This window comes from Gasterosteus aculeatus, chromosome 3, assembly GCF_964276395.1.
Source record: "Gasterosteus aculeatus chromosome 3, fGasAcu3.hap1.1, whole genome shotgun sequence".
NCBI lineage: Eukaryota > Metazoa > Chordata > Actinopteri > Perciformes > Gasterosteidae > Gasterosteus > Gasterosteus aculeatus.
The window spans coordinates 8,811,613-8,830,079 of NC_135690.1; the positions used below are offsets into that span (position 1 = coordinate 8,811,613).

General features: G+C 45.0%; 1 protein-coding gene across 3 annotated transcripts in view; it reads left to right on the top strand.

The window, feature by feature from the left end:
• Positions 1-18,467, top strand: part of epha4b (eph receptor A4b) — a 69,674-nt gene that overhangs the window by 924 nt on the left and 50,283 nt on the right. For all 3 annotated transcript variants that reach the window (XM_040171147.2, XM_040171149.2, XM_040171148.2), the window contains exons 2-3: positions 12,361-12,425; positions 17,847-18,047. In XM_040171147.2, coding sequence (XP_040027081.2) covers positions 12,361-12,425; positions 17,847-18,047 — 266 coding nt within the window. The remainder of the gene's footprint in view (positions 1-12,360; positions 12,426-17,846; positions 18,048-18,467) is intronic.

Sequence of the window (18,467 nt, forward strand, 5' to 3'; positions counted from 1 at the left end):
ACGCACGGATTAATAAAACAGATTGTAGGCTATTTGAACTGTAGTTGGAAGTGTTGTTGTTGTTTGTTTGTTTGCTGGCTGTCACAGTCTGAGAGGCCACAGCTGTGACCCGATTGTCACTGTGTGATTCTTTTCATTCAGTCCAGTTCTGAGTGTGTCATGAGCACGAGGCTTTGCCTTCATTGATGTCTTTTGTATTTGTTTCTTTTTTACTAAATCTCTCTCTCTCTCTCACACACACACACACACACACACACACACACACACACACACACACACACACACACACACACACACACACACACAAACACACGCACACGCACACACGCACACACGCACACACGCACACCACATTTAAACACCGAAAGGCTCCCTCTTGAACCCCTGTACACAATGACAGCCATTGGCCTGCAGTGTGTGGCTGACTTAACGGCACAAGGTGTTTGCCGCTGCATGTGTGTCACAGCCCTGTGGAGTTCATACAGAACAAAGGCTCTGGAGGATAGATAGGCGGTGAGACACACACTCTCACACAGACACGCACGGGGTCTCTTAACGGCAGGAGACAAAGCATGTGAAGGAGAAATGTTGAAATATTCATTGAAATGAGCATAAATGATGAAACCAACCTGAAGCCAAAGGAAACTCTTATTGATATGATTTAGATAAACGGCCAAGCGACATGTGCGACTTTCCGTTAGTGTGTGTGTGTGTGTGTGCGCTTTAGTCATGTCAGACTTTGCCTCTCATTCTGTTGACAGGTTATGCGGCCGTTCATCGGCTACGCTTTTCAATACTGTGCCAAGGCACTCCGCGCCTGTGACTCATTCACGTGGACTTGGTACCGCTGCGTGGTTATTTCTCTCTCCTGCTGTTTCAGACCACTGGCCTAATTGGCAGCTGTAAGCCCATTGACCGACTTGCGTGTGTGCATGTACCCCGATGGGAAAGTAATCCAATGAAGCCATTTTTGTAAACCACTCTCTGCCCTGCGTCTACCGTTTCGGGCCCTGCCAGTTTTCCTGCTGTGACTGCAGACTTAGCTGAGGGATTGCTCTTCTTTGTGCCAGTGTGTGTGTGTGTGTGTGTGTGTGTGTGTGTGTGCATATTCTCCACCCACGTATCTCTGTAGTTGTGTTATTCTAGGAAATCCTCCCTCCGAGTCCCTCGAGTAGAAAGCAAGGCTGTCATAAAAGGAGAGGGATGGAGCTCTTAAAGGCTCAATTAAGAACAAAGTCCCTTTGATAGAGCTGATACTGTTAGCGGGGAAAATAGTGTGAAGCTGTCCACAAGCTGCGTTTACCACCGTAGCTATTGATCTCCTCCAAAATTGTTGGCATTTACAAAAAAACTCAGTTGTGAAGGAATTGTTCTAAACTGCTGCAGACGTGCAGCAGGGAGGAAGGGCTCGGTCCAAAGTTTTTTTCGGTGGAGAGCATCCTCTGCGAGTCTTTGTTATTCACCGCGTGAGGAGGAGGCGAGTCTTTGTGCACACCAGCAGAGGGAGCCCAACACACCGGACGTCTGAACCCTGAGGGCATCTCCCATGGTTCATTTTGGTCCTGCCGTCCTCATCTTTACCTTCTTTCCAAAATCCTTTCAGCAGGGTGGAATTTCTTCTTCTCTTTTTATTGTTGTACGTAGCCAACGTATGTATATTCTCTATAAATTTTCTCTCTAAATATACACATCTTCAATCCTGTAAATAACACGGCAGCGCCACCGGAAGCCCTGTGCTTCCTCCCACTGATGATTCAACTCCAAATTTCAAAACTGCACGCATGAATGGATGAATAAGTGAATTATCACAAGTCTGCAGGGAGGGCGGGGAAACAGACGCAAAATGGTTAAAGCTGCGGTTTACGTTACGGTCATGAGGTTTAGTGTAATCTGTAATTGGTCTTCGAACTACAGTTTCCTCAAAGCTTTTTATTGGATTGGCCCCAAGAAGCAGGGGCATACAAGAGGGGGGGGGGGCTGTATTGCTTTGTAAGGTTAACATCGGGGGCGAGCAGTTAGTGCAGAGGCAAGCACATGCAAAGCGTGCCGTCCTCTTACGCGCACGTCGTATGATTCACACAAGATCCTGACGGTGGTATAATGTTGGGTCAAAGGTCGCCTCTGGTTTAATTGCTTTAATCCATAATGGTTGCTTGTAGTTATCGGCGGAGCCGTACCTCACCGAGCGCGCGTGTGTGTCTGTGTGTGTGTGTGTGTGTGTGTGCGCGCGCGCGCTAGTTCGAGAAATTGCTTTGCTCCCATGTAACAGTCGTGACCTTGGACAGAAGAGGACATAGATCTCAGCGGAGACGGACGGCGGGCGCGAGCGCCCTCTCGTTTCTCTCTCGTCTACCTCCTCCCCTCCCACCCGCCTCCATCCCCCTCCTTTCATATCTTCTTTCCCGCATGGCCTCCACCTCCGTCTCCTCGGTCGGTCTTCCCCTTTGTCTTCTTCTACACTACCCCCTCGGTCTCTCTCTCTCTCTCTTGACCTCCAGTAGTGTATGTGTTCTGTATTGAAGTGTAGCCTATATATCTGCTTACAGAGAGCCGTTCAGTACACAGCACACACTCGTCCTATCATAATGTTCGGTTTGGAGGCACTTCGGTGGTCTTGGTCCACAGAATAGTGGCATGTGTCCCTGGGGCTGCTTGATGGACTGGCTTATAAATACAGCTCAGTGACAGAGAAGGACCTCACGGTTTCAACGTACGTTTGTGTGTGTGTCTGTATGTCTATATGTTAAGAGAGAGAGAGGGAGAGGGGGGAGAAACTGAAATTATAAATAAAGTATATATAAAAAATAAAAGACATATCCAGGGGAGACAAAACAAAAGCGATAAGAAAAACAAGAACAAAGACATAGTTCTAATCAAACCTCTCCAATGCTAGAGTAGTTCTAGTGAGAACCCACACAGCCATTGTGTTGTATTTAATGGCAGTCGGTGGTTGCTAAATATGGTTTTACATTCAGCCCCAACAAATGATTCTGTTTTGGCGTTTTGAAGGATAAACAGTTTACACTTGAAAGCCCATTTGCCTGCATGAGTAAGTGTTTGACATTTTACATTTTTGCTTCCTCGCCCAGAGGATCGTCACCACTCTCTCTCTCTCTTCTTTGTGCTCAATACGAAGCTGCAGTCAGCAACCGGTTAGCTTAGCATTAAGCCTTGAAACAGTGGGAAACGTCCAAGAGCAAAGATCTGTCAGAGCGTCTTAAGATCACTGAATAACTAATATTAGATGTCGTATCTGTGCTAACACCAAAGTCAAAGTCCTTTTGGCGTTCGATGGAGGCTTCCAGGAGGTCATTGTGCACTGCACATAATTCCCCATAAAATCGCAAACGGTGCAACATTTGTATGTATTAAAACAGACGAGCTGTAACGTGTTCTTTAATGAGCCTTGGGGTGACACGGCTAGCTGTTCCCCTCTGCTTCCAGCTTGTCAGCTAAGCCCAGCTAACACATTCTGAGATTCAAGCCTACATTTTATATCTTTGTACGCCATCTGCCTTTTACGTTGCCAGGTTTTCAAGGCGTTTGAGAGGGTTTTCAACAGACCTAATGCATTCCGTGCATTGATCCACACGTAGGCGGCATGTACTCCTTTCATATGTGAGAATGGTATAATTGTCTTCCAACTCCAAGAAAGCCAACAAGAGTCTAAACAAGTCTGCTCACTACCTGTATGCAAAATTAATTCTGCATCACAACCAATTTTGGCAGAATCACACTTTATGTGTCAGTCAAGCTGCTATTTAAAGAAATGAGGGGGAAAACAGCTGGAATATATTTATTTATGTAGGTGCATTTCCATAAGTTGATACGCAAAAGTGAGCTCGTCTTAAACAGCCAGAACTTTAGGCTTGAATGATTTTAGTTGAATTCAATAACGTCAACGGAGGCTTTCCATGATGTCTGACGTCTGTAACGGAGTTTGGGTCCACTGACACCCCCCCTCCCCCGCTGAACAACCCCTTAACTGCTGGTCAAATCACCGACCACTGAGCCTTGACCACTTTGTATCCGCCACTCGAATGAACACACACACACACACACACACTCTAAACTCTTCTTCTTTGCCTCCCACCGCCCCTCCTCACTCACATCCTCGGCCCCCTCTGTCTGACCTTTAATTTGTCTAAATTGAATCTGGTTGTTTCCGTACCTCTGCCTCTCTTTGTGTTTGTCTCCCGTTGTTTGCGCTGCGTTCTCGGCTCGTGCCGCGGCTGTGATAGGCTGCATCAGCCAGCTTCAAAAGCAAACATCGGAGGATTTGGGTCGGCCGTCGATTTAGGGTGTTTGCCAACCAGCGCTCCGACCTTTTCTCTGCTGAAGGTTTTTATGAGGTGGAAATATGTGCGTACTTGGAAGCCGCAGCAACTCAGCTGCCAGTTATAATATTCATGCGGCTTCTTCTTGACTGTGCTTTACAGAACAGATCCCCGGTGTGAAAATCTGCGTAAATATTCAATTAGCACATGCTGGAAATCGGTCAAATAGATTTAAATATCCAAAGATAGCCGTGAAGTAAAGCACCCGTAGTGACGAATAAAACACAACTTTTTTTTCCCCGATAAAGAATACCACTTCTCGGATGTCCTACAATGTATTATTTGCGCGTTGCCTTGTTGCTTCTTGATTTGTCCTCTTGTGCAGACATCCTTTGCAGCCACGGGGGTTTTGTGTGTGTCTTCCGTCTCTCTGTTTACTCCTTTAATGTTGGAGTTCGACGGAGGCAGCAGGGCAGACACACAAGTTGCCAGACAGACAGCCACTGTAGGCGAATGTGTGTGTGTGTCTCATAACAGGCGGCAATCTGTCAAAGCTCACATTTATCTGGCATGAGATTTCCTAACCGTCCGCACTGCTGAGATTCACGGCCGATCCACCCTCCTGTGACCAACCAGCGTGTGACAGCCGCGTGTGTGTGAGCGTCTGCTCTTGTACCATTAGAAGAAATGTCATAAGAACTAGCAGAGCACAAAGAAACACGCTTACAAGCTATTTCATAACCAGCCCTCTAAATCAATGGTGGGCTGCGCGCGTATTGTGGTTGTTTTCGTCCCTAGTTAGTCTGCGTCGTGCATCGTTGTCATTGTGTGTGTGTGTGTGTGTGTGTGTGTGTGTGTGTGTGTGTGTGTGTGTGTTTTTTGCTCTTTGGCCCTTGATAAGTTGTTGGTACACTGGTAGAAGAAGCGTATTAAGTGTCTTGATCTGACTCCTCTGGATCCTTGATCTGGAAGTCACAGTTCGACCCTGTGAGCGTTCAACCATCACACGCAGACACACACACAGACACACACACACACACACACACACACACACACACACACACACACACACACTTATTCCAAAGCCTCTTCAAGCAACAAACTAGGGCAGAGCTCCTGTCATAGTCTGTCAGAATGGCAGCTATGCTGTTCTGCTGGTGCTGCCAGTGTGAAATAGCAGAGTAGGCTAATGTACTTTCTGCGCGGTCCAAAAACGCACTTCATCACATACATGAGCATTTTTTATAAACATTTTCATCCTTGCACACCGTCTGCCTTTGGGGTTGCCAGGGTTTCAAGGCTTTGCAGAAGGTTTTCAATAAACCATGTGCATCCCTTTTAGAAATCCCTTCACTAAAGCAGAAGCCTTGAAAAAGAGCCTCCTGACATCACTTTTTACCCATTTGTGACGGCAGAGTAGAAGACATCTTATGGCTGTAGTCTCGTTCTCTGCTGAAATTGGGCTATTTTTAATCTATTTCTAATGTATTGTTGATTGTTGATTGTTTGATAAATTATCTGGAGGTATTAGCTTGTTTATTTTGCATAAAGGTTTTCCTTGGTTAATCTGAAAATGCTTTGTCTTCCATTAGTTTAGCAGATTATTCCCAAAAATATATGAAAAAACGAATCCTGACTCTTTACTTATCTTGACATGAGCAATTTGCTTAAAGCTGAGTTGTTTTATATAAATATAAACTCTTACTAATGTGTCATTTGCACTGTTGTCAAAACCATTTAGGAGGAAATGCATCAATCCGTTCAAATATTCATCAGTTTTGTTTTGAAATGAAAGGCTAAATGATTCTGATTATTATTACGAGTTTCATTTTGATTACGCTTTGATCTACTTTCCTAGTCATGATTCAGACAGCCAGCTACTATTTAGCCATGCGTGCGATAGCTAATTGAATCTTATTGGTGTGTTTCACAGACATGATCTGCTCCTGTCTATCAGTCATTTGTGAAGCTGTGGGCCACAGTGTAATTATCCATACAGTTCAGTCCAACCACATTTGAATTTGGGTTTGTTGAAGTGTGGAGGATCAACATTACATTTCGATGAACAGAAGGGCGAAGTTAGAAATTGAACTGAGTCATAGAAGAATTAGTATTAAAATTGAATTTAAATCCATTGAATTATTCATAGATACATTCAGTTTGCAGACAGATATCACACTCAGAAGAAGAATAACAATTTTTCCTTTTAAATCATTGTAGATCCCATCTAAGCCTGCCCGAGTCTCTCATTAAAAAAGGAAATTAAAAATGACTGCGATATGCCTGCTTTAGGGGAAACACATCCCACGCTCACAAACAGCACATTACAGAGTCTGAAAATCTAATGTGTGAATACATCTTTGGCATGTTCGCTGTAGAATGTCTAACATGTTAACTGCACCGTGTTGCATGCTCGTGAGAATAACTGCATGTTACTCTGAAAGGAATTCAAAGGAAGCTTCAAATTGAAGGTGTTCTCAAAACCCCTTTTTATGTTTTGTACACATAATGTGTGAAGACTGGTAATACAAGAGCACACACAGTGTTGGATAACACACTTACCTTCACCAGCAGGTGAGTCACTATTTTGGTTCTAAATCAAAATTCGTAGTGATTGTTTCTTCGTCTCTCCAGCAACTTCTACTTGCACTTTGAAGATAATACGGCTTCTGGTTTACTGGCAGCCTGCAGCTGCACCTTTCGGATCACCATGGTCACTGCCAGGAACAACAGTGCAAAAACATACCTTAGATGAAGTCACCGTTGTGGAAACATGTCTGCCTTCCTTGTAAGATATGTAAACAAACAAAAGAAAAAAACGGGGAAAGCATCATAGAGAAAGGAAATTCAACAAAACATTGGAAAGCAAAAGACACGGGTGATAAGGATTGGAATGATATGAAATGGCACAAACGGCGCCTCTGGTGGCTCGTGGATAAGTGGAGAGCGGACGAGGAAGAAGGAGTAGCAGTCTCGGTACGACGCCAGTTCCTCCCAAAGTTCAGATCTCCCCTCTTCTTTCCACTCCTGCATCCTGCTCTCTGCTGGCCAGTTTGTTGCCCTGACAACACTCTCAATTGTTGAACTGCACCCTCAGTAGAGTGGAAGCAAGGGGAGGTCTGTGTGTGTGTGTGTGTGTGTGTGTGTGTGGCGGCACTAATACTGAAATAGTGGGTTCATGTGTGTGTGTACTTGTGTGCAGTTGCAACTGTTTTATTTATTGCATCTGAGTGTGTTTAAGTAGAGTACGTTATCTCAGCATACAGAGCGAGCTGCAATAACTCTCCGCGATACTAGAGGCGTAAACATGTACTGTACACTTTTTTCCTTTTTAGTTCTTTAACATGTTTTCTTGTTGTTTTGAAGAAGACATTCCAATTTCAGTTGCAATGTATTTTTGATTAACCGAAATGAATTGTTCAACCTTTTGGGAAATAACCTCAAGACTAAGAAGCTATTGCTAGCAGCCACTTAGCGTAGTTTAGCATAAAGACAAAGAGACAGCTCACCTGGCTGTTTCCCAAAGTTAACACAAACGACCTTCTAGCACATTGAAAGTTTAACAGTAACTATGTTTTGTCTTGTTTGTTTCACTAATACAAAACAGATCGGCTTAAACATGCAGCAAAAGAACAGAAGAATTTGATTAATAATGACAGAGGATGCACACGGCACACTTTTAAGCTGATTTGTATATTTTTCACATCTATCTCTCACCGAATGTGCACACCTTAACAGACCCTGAAGACATCAATTCACCGTGGACTTTAGAATGATGAAGAAAGGAATTCTAGCAATACTTAATCAGACAAATCAGACAAAGAAAAGACCCCCTTGAGGTACAGTAGAATAGATTATTTGTACTGAAAAGAAAGGAGCAGCATCCTATTTGTGTTTTCTCTTCGCTTTTGTCTTCTCCTTCTAAAAGATTTTCGGTCGCAAAAGAGCATCTCAATTACAGCAGACTGCAGTTGTCAGCATTTTCTTGCTGCAGAATAACGTTTGGGACGTATGGGGGAACCTGGGTGAACAACAACAAGGTGGCTTACATTTAGTATCAGCATGTTGAATGTCGTTAAATCTCCCCTCTACCAATGTAATATCTTGTGTTGCGCTCACTATGTAGTCACATATAGTACTCTATATTGAGTCTCTGGTGGTCTTATTGAGCAGCGTTTCTCTTTGTGGCACTGCGTGTGTGTGACTCAGTTGTGTGTGTGTGTTTGTATAAGCATCCTGGTCTCTTTGTGCGCCCGTCTGGCTGTTGGCAGCGCTGTTTGATTCTTGGCAGGTGGATCACAGCTTGTTGCAGCCCAGCTGAGGTGGTGGATACCAACCACAGAGAGAGTGGCAGAGAGACATAAGCAATCAGAGAAGAAGAGAGAGAGAGAGAGAGAGGGAGAGGGGTGGACCTCAGACAGAGGAAACAGGAGTGAGAAGAAGAAGAGTCGGATGCAGAAGGAGATGAGGACACCAAGATATATAAAGAAAGAACATGTTTTTCTCCACATGCTTCCATAAGTATTGTAGCTGCAGCATTTTTCATCACTCGTACAGGCATTTGCAAATTCACCCCCCTTCTCCTCCTCCACCTCCTCCTCCTCATCTTTCACTCCTCACAGTTTGGTACTGAAGATCAATAAGACAACATGTCTCTCTGTAATCCAACAACTCTCACAGTAATCAGGTCACATGTGTATGTGCAAGGATCCGTAAATTTATGCCCTTTGATGAAAGCTTGAGAATTATTAGCTGTGTGTGTTTGTGTGTCCCTGAGTGCATTTGTTCGTGTGGAAGTGGTATTTTCTTATAGAAAGGTTACGATTTATTTTAGTGGATATATTTTATGTTTCATTGGTCATTAGATCGAATATTAGCCGGACCAGAGTGACTGACTGATGAGCTGGGTTTTTATTCTGAGACAAAGCAGACCTGCCCAAGGCTTATATTTCACACACACACACACACACACACACACACACACACACACACACACACACACACACACACACACACACACACACACACACGCACACACAATTTAGCCCGTTCCCATGAGATCGGATGGAGGGAAAGGGAGACAGAGTGGGAACATTTAGAGATGGATGGAAAGATCGATAAGAGGTGTGGCTTTGTTTTTGTTCGTGGAAGAAAAATAAATATTTTCATAATTTCTTAGTTTTCTCCTCATCCTTGACACACAAAGACACACAGGTACACACACGCACGTAGGTACATGCGCTGTGTCAGCAGACAGGAAGCCTCGGCTTATACATAATTGATGAATCCAGTCATTGATTATAGTGATAAGTGGTATTGACAAGAGGTGTGAGGAGAAAAGTGTCGATTTGTAGGTCCATGTGCGTGTGTTTTTTCCCAGTGGGCTGAAAATGTGCACACGACAGACTCTAACTTTCAGCATGATGGGCGACTCCAGACAGAAAACAGTGTCTTAAAGAATCAGATTCTTTTTTCCCCCGCTTCTTGGAGTTCTGTCCCAAAAATGTGTTCAAATTTTGTTGTGTTACAGCTAAAAGAATAATGGATCTAGCCAGAAGATACGTAATCTACAGTATAACTACACTATTGTGTACAGACTAAACAAACAAGGTATAACACGTTAGTGAGCTTTAGAGGTGCTTGAATATAGCTATTGTCTATATGGTTAAATCAGATACCATTGAGCTCATGCCTTTAAATAAGAAAGAATCAGAAGCATAGTACGTCTTTTGGAACATACCATGAAAAAAGGGAGTTGTAGTGTTTGCACTCGTGCTAATGCTTTGTGGAATAAACTGCATACACTTGAGGAGAAAGGAATGGGGAATAGAGAGAAAGTGTTAGTGTGCCAAAACAGACTGTCAAAGTAAGTAGAGGAGACACGGCAGAGTTTACTGGTCCAGGTGTGAAAAAAACAGATCAATCCTTTTGTGAAGGACAACCAGGCTTAAACAGTGAGCCGCTTATATGATTTACAAAAATCAACATTTAAAATCTGAATAATACAGTTTTAGAAGTACAAACCTACACACCAACCTGTTCAAAAGGTGTTATACTTATTTATTTGTATGATAACAGCTACAAACAGAGTATGGGAACAGTCTGAATGTCTGTAAGGCAGCATTTTGGATAAAAAAAAAAAAGGATATAAAGTCGGTTGAACATTCACATCTTTACTTCACAGGTTCTTCCACAGAAGGACGATTTCACCAAGCTCAATTTATTCCGTACGCAAAGAGCTCAGAATTTTTTGTTATCCGGACATTCAAACACTAAAAGTGTATTCAAATGGAACGATATCAAAATATTTTTTTCACTTTGAGTGTCAGGGTTGCTCTCAGTTGCCTGTGAAACACATGCAGGGACGTCAGTGGGTCACACACAACAACGTTGGTATAACTGGCTGGATGCAAAACAGACTCTTTCTAAATTCTTTCTTGATGGGGAAAAAAAGCTTTCATGGATGGAGCGGATGTATCTCTACGGGCCTTTCCCTAGAATCACCAAATCACATATTATTACACCATCATATCTAATTTCTGCGCGCCACTCAAATGGCCATAAAGTGATGAGCGCAGCCTCTCTGAATGCACACTGACCTTTAGCTGCTCAGCACCTCTCCTCCGCCGGGTCTGTCTCGTCCCCCTCGTTTAATCCGTCTCACTCTCCCTCCTCTCACCTGGGCGCTGTCTCTCCCTGCTTCATTACACGGCGCTGGCTGTTTTCTCTGTCGGCGGTTTGGCACGCAGACGCCGCCGTGCGCGTGTGTGTGTGTGTGTGTGTTGCTGCGTCGCCCGCATACGCATACGTGGACTCTCACTAATACGGCATGACGTGCCTCCCTGCTGGGTGTGCTGAGCTGGGGAGAACGGCTCGGATCCGGTGAGGGCTGATGAACAGCACGGGGGCGAGAGGAAGCGAAAGATGGGGAACAAAAGAGGCCCGGAGCAATTTTACAGTCCCTCTTGTTATACCTACAGGCAGGAGGGATACAAGAAGAGGCTTGTCAACAGGCAATCGTCATCAATTAAGTGATCAGGCTAATTTTCAAGCAGGCGGAGGCCGCATTCTTTGACTTTTTAATAGTTTTTGCAGGAGGGGATATGAAAGTGTTTTGCTTTTAAGTGATGGCGTCAGATTAAATTGCATCGGATCAGCAACTCACCCGTCTGAACCTGACACAGGTTCAAAGATTTTGAGAGAGGGAGAGATGACCTAAAAATCACAATGTGTGGGAGAGAGAGAAACAGAGAATAGAAGGAAAAGCCGCAGTCTGCAGATGGATACTGGTCAAATATCGAGGGTCAGGAGTGTTGAAGGCCTAATGAGGACCTGACTGAGTCAAGCCATAACAAGGCGTGAACACACACATGAACACACACACACGCACGCGCGCGCACACCCGAAGGCGGAGAACCTTGCTGCAGAGTTTTTTTTTCTTCACGCCTAACGCTGGTCAACCTGCCACCTTCCCCTCTTCTCTTTTCATTCTCACCTTCCTGCATCCTTCCGCCGGTCAGCTCACACAACAGTAACGGTATCTAGAAGGTTGAATGAGGAACGGGAACACAGGTGTTCACAAAAGTAGATATTTATTCTGCAGGTTTGGTTTGAGGAACGTTTTATGCGGCATAAACCACTTTGCATACAAATGCACCACAGTCTCCTCTCTCCTTGAACAGCAGCCATTTACGACCGTTTTTCAAGCCCGCGGCCTGAATGGTCGACTCTGAATAAGAAGACTTTTTTTTTTTTTTTTTCACAACTTGCATGTAACTTTAAAATATACCCTTGTCTATACTCTGTGTGTTGATGGTGTTTCACTGACTGACTTTGAGTCCCCTTGAACCGAAACGGCTCCAGCAAAACACTAATCTTTGAATTTAAATGACAGGTTTACCACTGCTTGTGATTCCACTGCAGTTATACTCACACACACAAAAAAGCCCACCCCATTGTATAAAATCATGTTTCCTCACTGGAAACATCATCATTATTTCAAAGAAGCGGGGGGACCGAGGAATAAAAAAAGAACAGTTTTTATTATGTATGTGTTCACATGTTCTCCTTTTGTCTTTTGCAGTTACGTTGCTGGACTCCATGTCCGCCTTGGCTGACCTGGGCTGGGAGGCTTACCCCAACGAAGGGGTGAGTACGCCGAGCCAAACGCACTCACAAACCCAGGAGCACCTTCTCGTTCGCGACAAGGCTGTCGCCGAGGGTGGAAATCCGATCGCATCCAGCAGCCTTGTTCTTTTTCAGAGCGAGCCGCAGCAGTGTGTGCTTTAGAGAGCACCGGGTTCGCGGGCGCTGCATGCTAAATCGGGAGTCTGCAGGGGGAATTTACAAATTATTTCCGCTGCGCTGAAAACGCTGTGGCACCACGGCCTCCATTTATTGCGGGTTGCCTTTCTTTGGGGTAGAAGGGACTGGGGGGGGGGGGCCGAGGGTTAAATGTTGTGACGCAAGAGGAGCCGATGCGTATGTGTTTTTGTTATTTGCGTGTGTGTGTGTGTGTGTGGGGAGGGGGGGGGTTATGTAACTGGCCTTTTGCAGGTACACGCACCGAAGAAGTCTGGAGTGGCGTCGCCGTGCATCAGACATGACAACAGAGGAGAGAGAGGAGAGGGAAGAGAGCGAGCGCGCAGAGAGGAAGCGCGTGGAAGTCAAAGTCATAGAATCAAAGCAATGAGAGCGGGTATGAGTATGAAGCTCGAGTGCACGGAGGTGTTGATAGACCCTGAATTGATTCTATTTCCCCTTGAGAGACGCTTCCTCTCCACTATTCAGCATTAGCGCGTTGAGTCGCAGGATGCCACACGCGGTTTCATGGTTGTGCGCAGCGGAGAGGCGGCTGAAGAGCGACCAGAGCAAGGCTGCTTTCTCCAGCAATCACGGGTTTCAAGTTCACTTTGCTGAAAACGCTCTGATCGGTGGGCCTTTTTTGGGATGTTTGTGTGTATTATTCGTTTTCATAGAGGTTTCTAAATCTTAAATCCAAAGAGTAAACCAAATTTTTTTCGGTGAAAATAAGGTTCAGTTTGGCGTGGCGACGTCAGGGCCCCGGAAAATCACATGTGTTTCTTGTTTATCCTGAAAGAAATGCATTAGCTGGAAAGAAAGATGTATAATAAACTCCATCCTGTCCTTATTTCATGAGCTGTCAACATAGTGGGGATCAGACACCTCCTCCCCAAATGAGCATAGAAACGGAGGCTTAGTGGGCATCCGCACAACTCATCTCTCAGATATACAACAAATAGATCCTTCATAAGGCCGAACGATTGTAAACTCAAACGTGTTTTCACGGTGTCTTTTCTTTGGGGTCAGCACAAGGGTTTATTAAATTGGGTAAACACTTTGCCGTCATGGTTTTTCGCCACGGTACACAAAAAAGAAGTTATCTTCCTCCTTGATGAATATGATCCCACTCTCTCATTTTGACTCCACTGCAACTTAAAAGGCAATCGCGAAAAGGCCAGATTGCCTGCGTCTGCTTCTTTAAATAGCCGCACAGTTTTCTTCCATTAGCTATGACTGCCATGCAGTGCAATCTTGTTTCTCTTAAAGAGCCCGAAGGCTTTGTTTGCTGTATTTGAAGCTCTTGATCTTTGAGCGAGGGCGAGTTAGGTCACCATCCGCAACAGTTTCTGCACGATATCCGGCCTGACTTTTAATCTAGTAAAAGCCACAGAAAAGATGCAAACATTTCCTCTGTGTCCTTCAGAGGATAGTCTCATGCAGAAAACATTCAGTTGAGCTAGTAGGGATAAAACAGGTCTAGCAACAAGATATGCACATATTCTGTGCCAAGGCGCCCCCCCGATATTGTAACCATAAATAAACAAACCCACTCTGGTATTGCAGTGAGTGGTCCTGTGTGTGCGCGCTTGCCGTACTCGGAGTCAGTTGCTCAACAAAGAACCTTTAGGAGGCTGCATTCAATTCTATTAAATGGAACGTTGCATTTAGTGTTTAAACAACAATGGTGCATGAATGCAATAACGTATGGAACCTCGTTCTGTGCTACACGGTGAACAGCACAGTTTTAAGTACTGGAGAACACCGGCAGAAAAGGATGACGAGCTCCTACCGCGATCGGTGAGAACACATGTGCAACAGGCTTAAATTTACCTGCATGGCAAAACTGTCCCAACCTGTGGTGAAGAATCAGTGTCTCAACAGAGAGCAGGACTCAAATGCAGAGTGTCAAATAATAATACAGGCTTTATTTCAATTAAGGACAAACCACAGACAAGGACCAGGAACTCACAAAGAGACCGGAAAGACATATAACGACAAGGGACGAGGGACACACATGGCTTACATACACTGGGACGGTGATTGGACACAGGTGGAAACAATCAGGGACACGGCAGACAATCGCAGGCGTGGACACGACAGGAAGTGAAGCTGAAGCAGGGACACAAGAAGGAAGGCAACTGCAAAATAAAACAGGACACAAACCCACACTGGGACCATCACAAGTTAATTATTGCAACGTGGACTTGGACTTGGTGAAGCTAAATGCTTCTTGCCGAAGAGAACTTCTACTTGCATTTTCTGGACAAACATCATATTGTAAAACCCTAAATGCAGCAAATTGATCGAAAACAATCCAGCAAAGTATATGCTGGCATAGAGTGTCGGACACGGTTTGTCTAATATAGTCATATGTCTCAAAATGAATGAGGCAATGATTTATATTCTATAAATGGAGAAGAGAAAGGACAGTGAGTGACAGAGCGAGAGTAGAAAGGTGCCAATGGCTGTGAGAAAGACTTATGTTTCATAACAGGGGGATTATCTAGTTGACCTTTAAACCTGAAGACTGGTCTCAACGAGAGGCAATTCCCACCAACCTGAGACCACTATCTTCCTGAATTAGTCCAAAACCACACTTGACCCCCGAAGGGTCAAGCTTAATCCAAGCCGCGCCGCGCCGGATGTGCCCGGAGACGGCGTGGAGCGACCGGCTTCTGTCACCAGGCAGGGGCGTTCCCTGTGAGCGACACAGAACAGATACGTCTTAATGATGTTTGAAGATTGAGGGGCCCCCACAGCATCCCTACTCCCCCAGAGGCTCCCCCTCCTCCCCCCTTCTCCCCCTTCATCCCCCCTCATTCCTTACTCTTTCTTCATGTTATATCTCTGCTTTTACCCTCTCCCTCTCCTCACTAAGCCAGAGCTTGTTGCAGAGTTCGGGGGCCAATTACGTCCTCGTAGGTGAAGCCATCAGATGATTGCAGAAGGAGGCATATTATGTTAAGCTGGTTGAATGGTTGAACTTAAACCCCGATCCGACGTCTCTGCTTCACTTCAAAGCAATCAAGCGGGCTCTGTGCTGATTGGCGAAGGTGATTGAAGGTTCGGGGAGGAGGCTTTCCTTCTGGTTGTTAATTGCTGTTCAGGCTGAACCAACACTTGATATATGTGTGTGTGTGTGTGTGTGTGTGTGTGTGTGTGTGTGTTTAGAGAGGGAAAGAATGGGCGCTTAAACTCTTCAGCCTAACCAAACATTTTTCCAGTTGTGTTTTTGCTCGATTTCTCTCTCAGGTGGCTTGTGTATCGTTATTAAACCAGGGGGGGAAGCAGGTTGTTTTCATGTTCCCAAACACACACACACACACCTGTGCTTTACACCAGGCAAATGTGACAATGAACAGACTCTAGCCAACTAGGGAAATAATTCGCTCAACAGGAAGTGGCAGTAATCCAGCCACTCCAAACTCTGCCTAGAAAGAAATAAACAAAGACATCATAAAGCTCTCTTTATCCCTCAATGACTATTCCCATAAATGCTTTAATCACCACTCCCTTGGGACTCAGCTTTGTGTGTGTGTGTATGTGTGTGTGTGTGTGTGTGTGTGTGTGTGTGTGTGTGTGACCGTCCTGTGATGTCCGACTGGTCTCAGTTCTGCACAGATGGGTCTATTTAGCTGCCAGGCGCGCCTGTAAATTACCAGGAACATTCATTCCTCCCTCTTTCTTTCTTCCCCCGTCTTGGGTTTTGTTCTTTTAATTGAATAGCGGGCCCTCAGTTGTTGTGTGCGCATAATCTCCAGAAAGACTCCAGTGATACATCCTTTATATGTGCAATCCTAAAGCTGGCTGCCGTTTGACATTTCAGTCAGCTGACAGCAGCAGTATAAACAATTTCCCTGCCTCCCCCCTCTCCTCCTCTACTTCTCACATTCCTTCCCCCCCTCTCTGTTTCTGCAGCTGAAGTACTGTTGGGTCAGGATCAAGGGGGAGAAGGTTTTGTTTGAGCTCCAATGCATCCACAGTAGACGTTTTAACCGAGCCTGTGTGTGTGCTTTTTATGTGGATCTGTTTTAGCGCTCAGGGCTCAGGTGAAATGCCGGGTTGTTGGCACGTCACATTTGATTAATCTGGAGATTCCAACCGTAGCTTTAACTCTACTTGCCTGAGCGTTTTCTCGTTTTCTCATCTGAACATGCTAAAATGCAGTTAGCACAATGTGTGTCGGTGTGTGTACGTGTGACTGTGTGTACCGTGCGTGTTTGTAACGGGGCGCGTGTCTACGCGGTCGGACTTTCCCTTTAACACAAACTAGGACTCATCCAGGTTGTTTGTGTGTGAGTGGGTTTGTGTTTTGTGTGTAGGGGGGGTCCAAAAAAAAATTCAATTAGCTTGCCCTTGAATTGATATCTGAAACAGTCACTGAAACCACATTTATTCTTTCTTCAAGGAATAGAAATGTTATTTCTCTCTTTGTGTGTGTGTGTAGATAGAAATGTTTCCCTGCTCATGCGAGAAGTGTTCTCAATTACTGCCTTAGTCAGAAGTGGAAACAGATGGTAGCAGATGACGGGAGACAAAGTAGCTCTGTCTTACCTACTCCCTCTCGCTTCCTCCTGCTCTCACACACACACACACACACACAAATACCCCTTACCTCTACAACGCTAAATCACGCATTCGCTTTAGAAAAACACGCTCGCTCTATGCACACGTGCGGCACGGACAAAGACAGCGCTTCAGTCATCTTGACACAGATCATCAGTCATGTTCACCCAGACATGAGAACAGAGGGCTCAGCCTGCCTCTGCATCCAAACCACACTTCATTGAACGTGTTGCCCAGTTTCCCGTAAAGCAATCATTTCAAGGAGATCTCCTTTTGTCTGTTGCCCGGCGATGAAATGAGCCGATCTCACAGCCGAGCGGTCCTGTTGTCAAGCCGCCCCCCCCCCCCCCCGGTGCGCTGCACAGCGTCACTCCCCCACTTTGATTTGAAATGTATGTTTGAGTTGAGGGGATTTCCTCGTCAACTCAAACACTCAAGCAGTCACCTCTTCTTTTTGGACCTCTCCTTCCCTTCCCCCCCGTGTCATCTGGCTCAACCACTCTTTCCGTGACTTCTCCTTATTATTTTAATAACATTTCCTCAAATCTCTCCTAATACTTTAATGTTTTGTTAGCTTCTATCTTCCTTCATTCTTCTGGCATCCCATTTCTTTTGCTCTCCATCAAAAAAAGAAAGAAAATTAAATCAGAAATGTCTTGTTAAAGAAATCTCTCTAAACCTACTCTTCCTCATCCTCAGTGGGAGGAGATCAGTGTGATGGATGAGAGGAACACCCCGATGAGGACCTATCAGGTGTGTAACGTCATGGAGGCCAACCAGAACAACTGGCTGAGGACGCGCCACATCAGCAGAGAGGGAGCGCAGCGCGTCCACATTGAGATCAAGTTCACTCTGCGGGACTGTAACAGCCTGCCCGGAGTCCCTGGGACCTGCAAGGAGGTCTGCATCCCGTCATACACGCAAACAAGCACTCAGGATGATGCACGCGCAAGCTTTTCAGCACACAATTGGAGATATCAAATGTCCTTGTATTTAGTGTGTGTGTGTGTTTAAGTCCTCTTTCTTGCATTAGAGCTGCAATCGATATTACATTTTGACAAGCTCCATGCGCGCTGGTGTGTGCAGTGTGATTTCTGTTTTGGAGATTTTTAGCACAGGAGAATATTTGATTTGTAACATGGAGATTGGACATTGTTTGGAGTCTAGAGTTCTGCATTGCTACATAGTATTCTCTGACTTGTATTTGTCATGAAAATAGTTTAATCACAAATTGGAACCCATTTAGCTTTCCGCACACACTATATGTTTAGTGGGCATAGCTGGTGGGCATCAAATAAGTAAGCAAATTAACTTCATAAC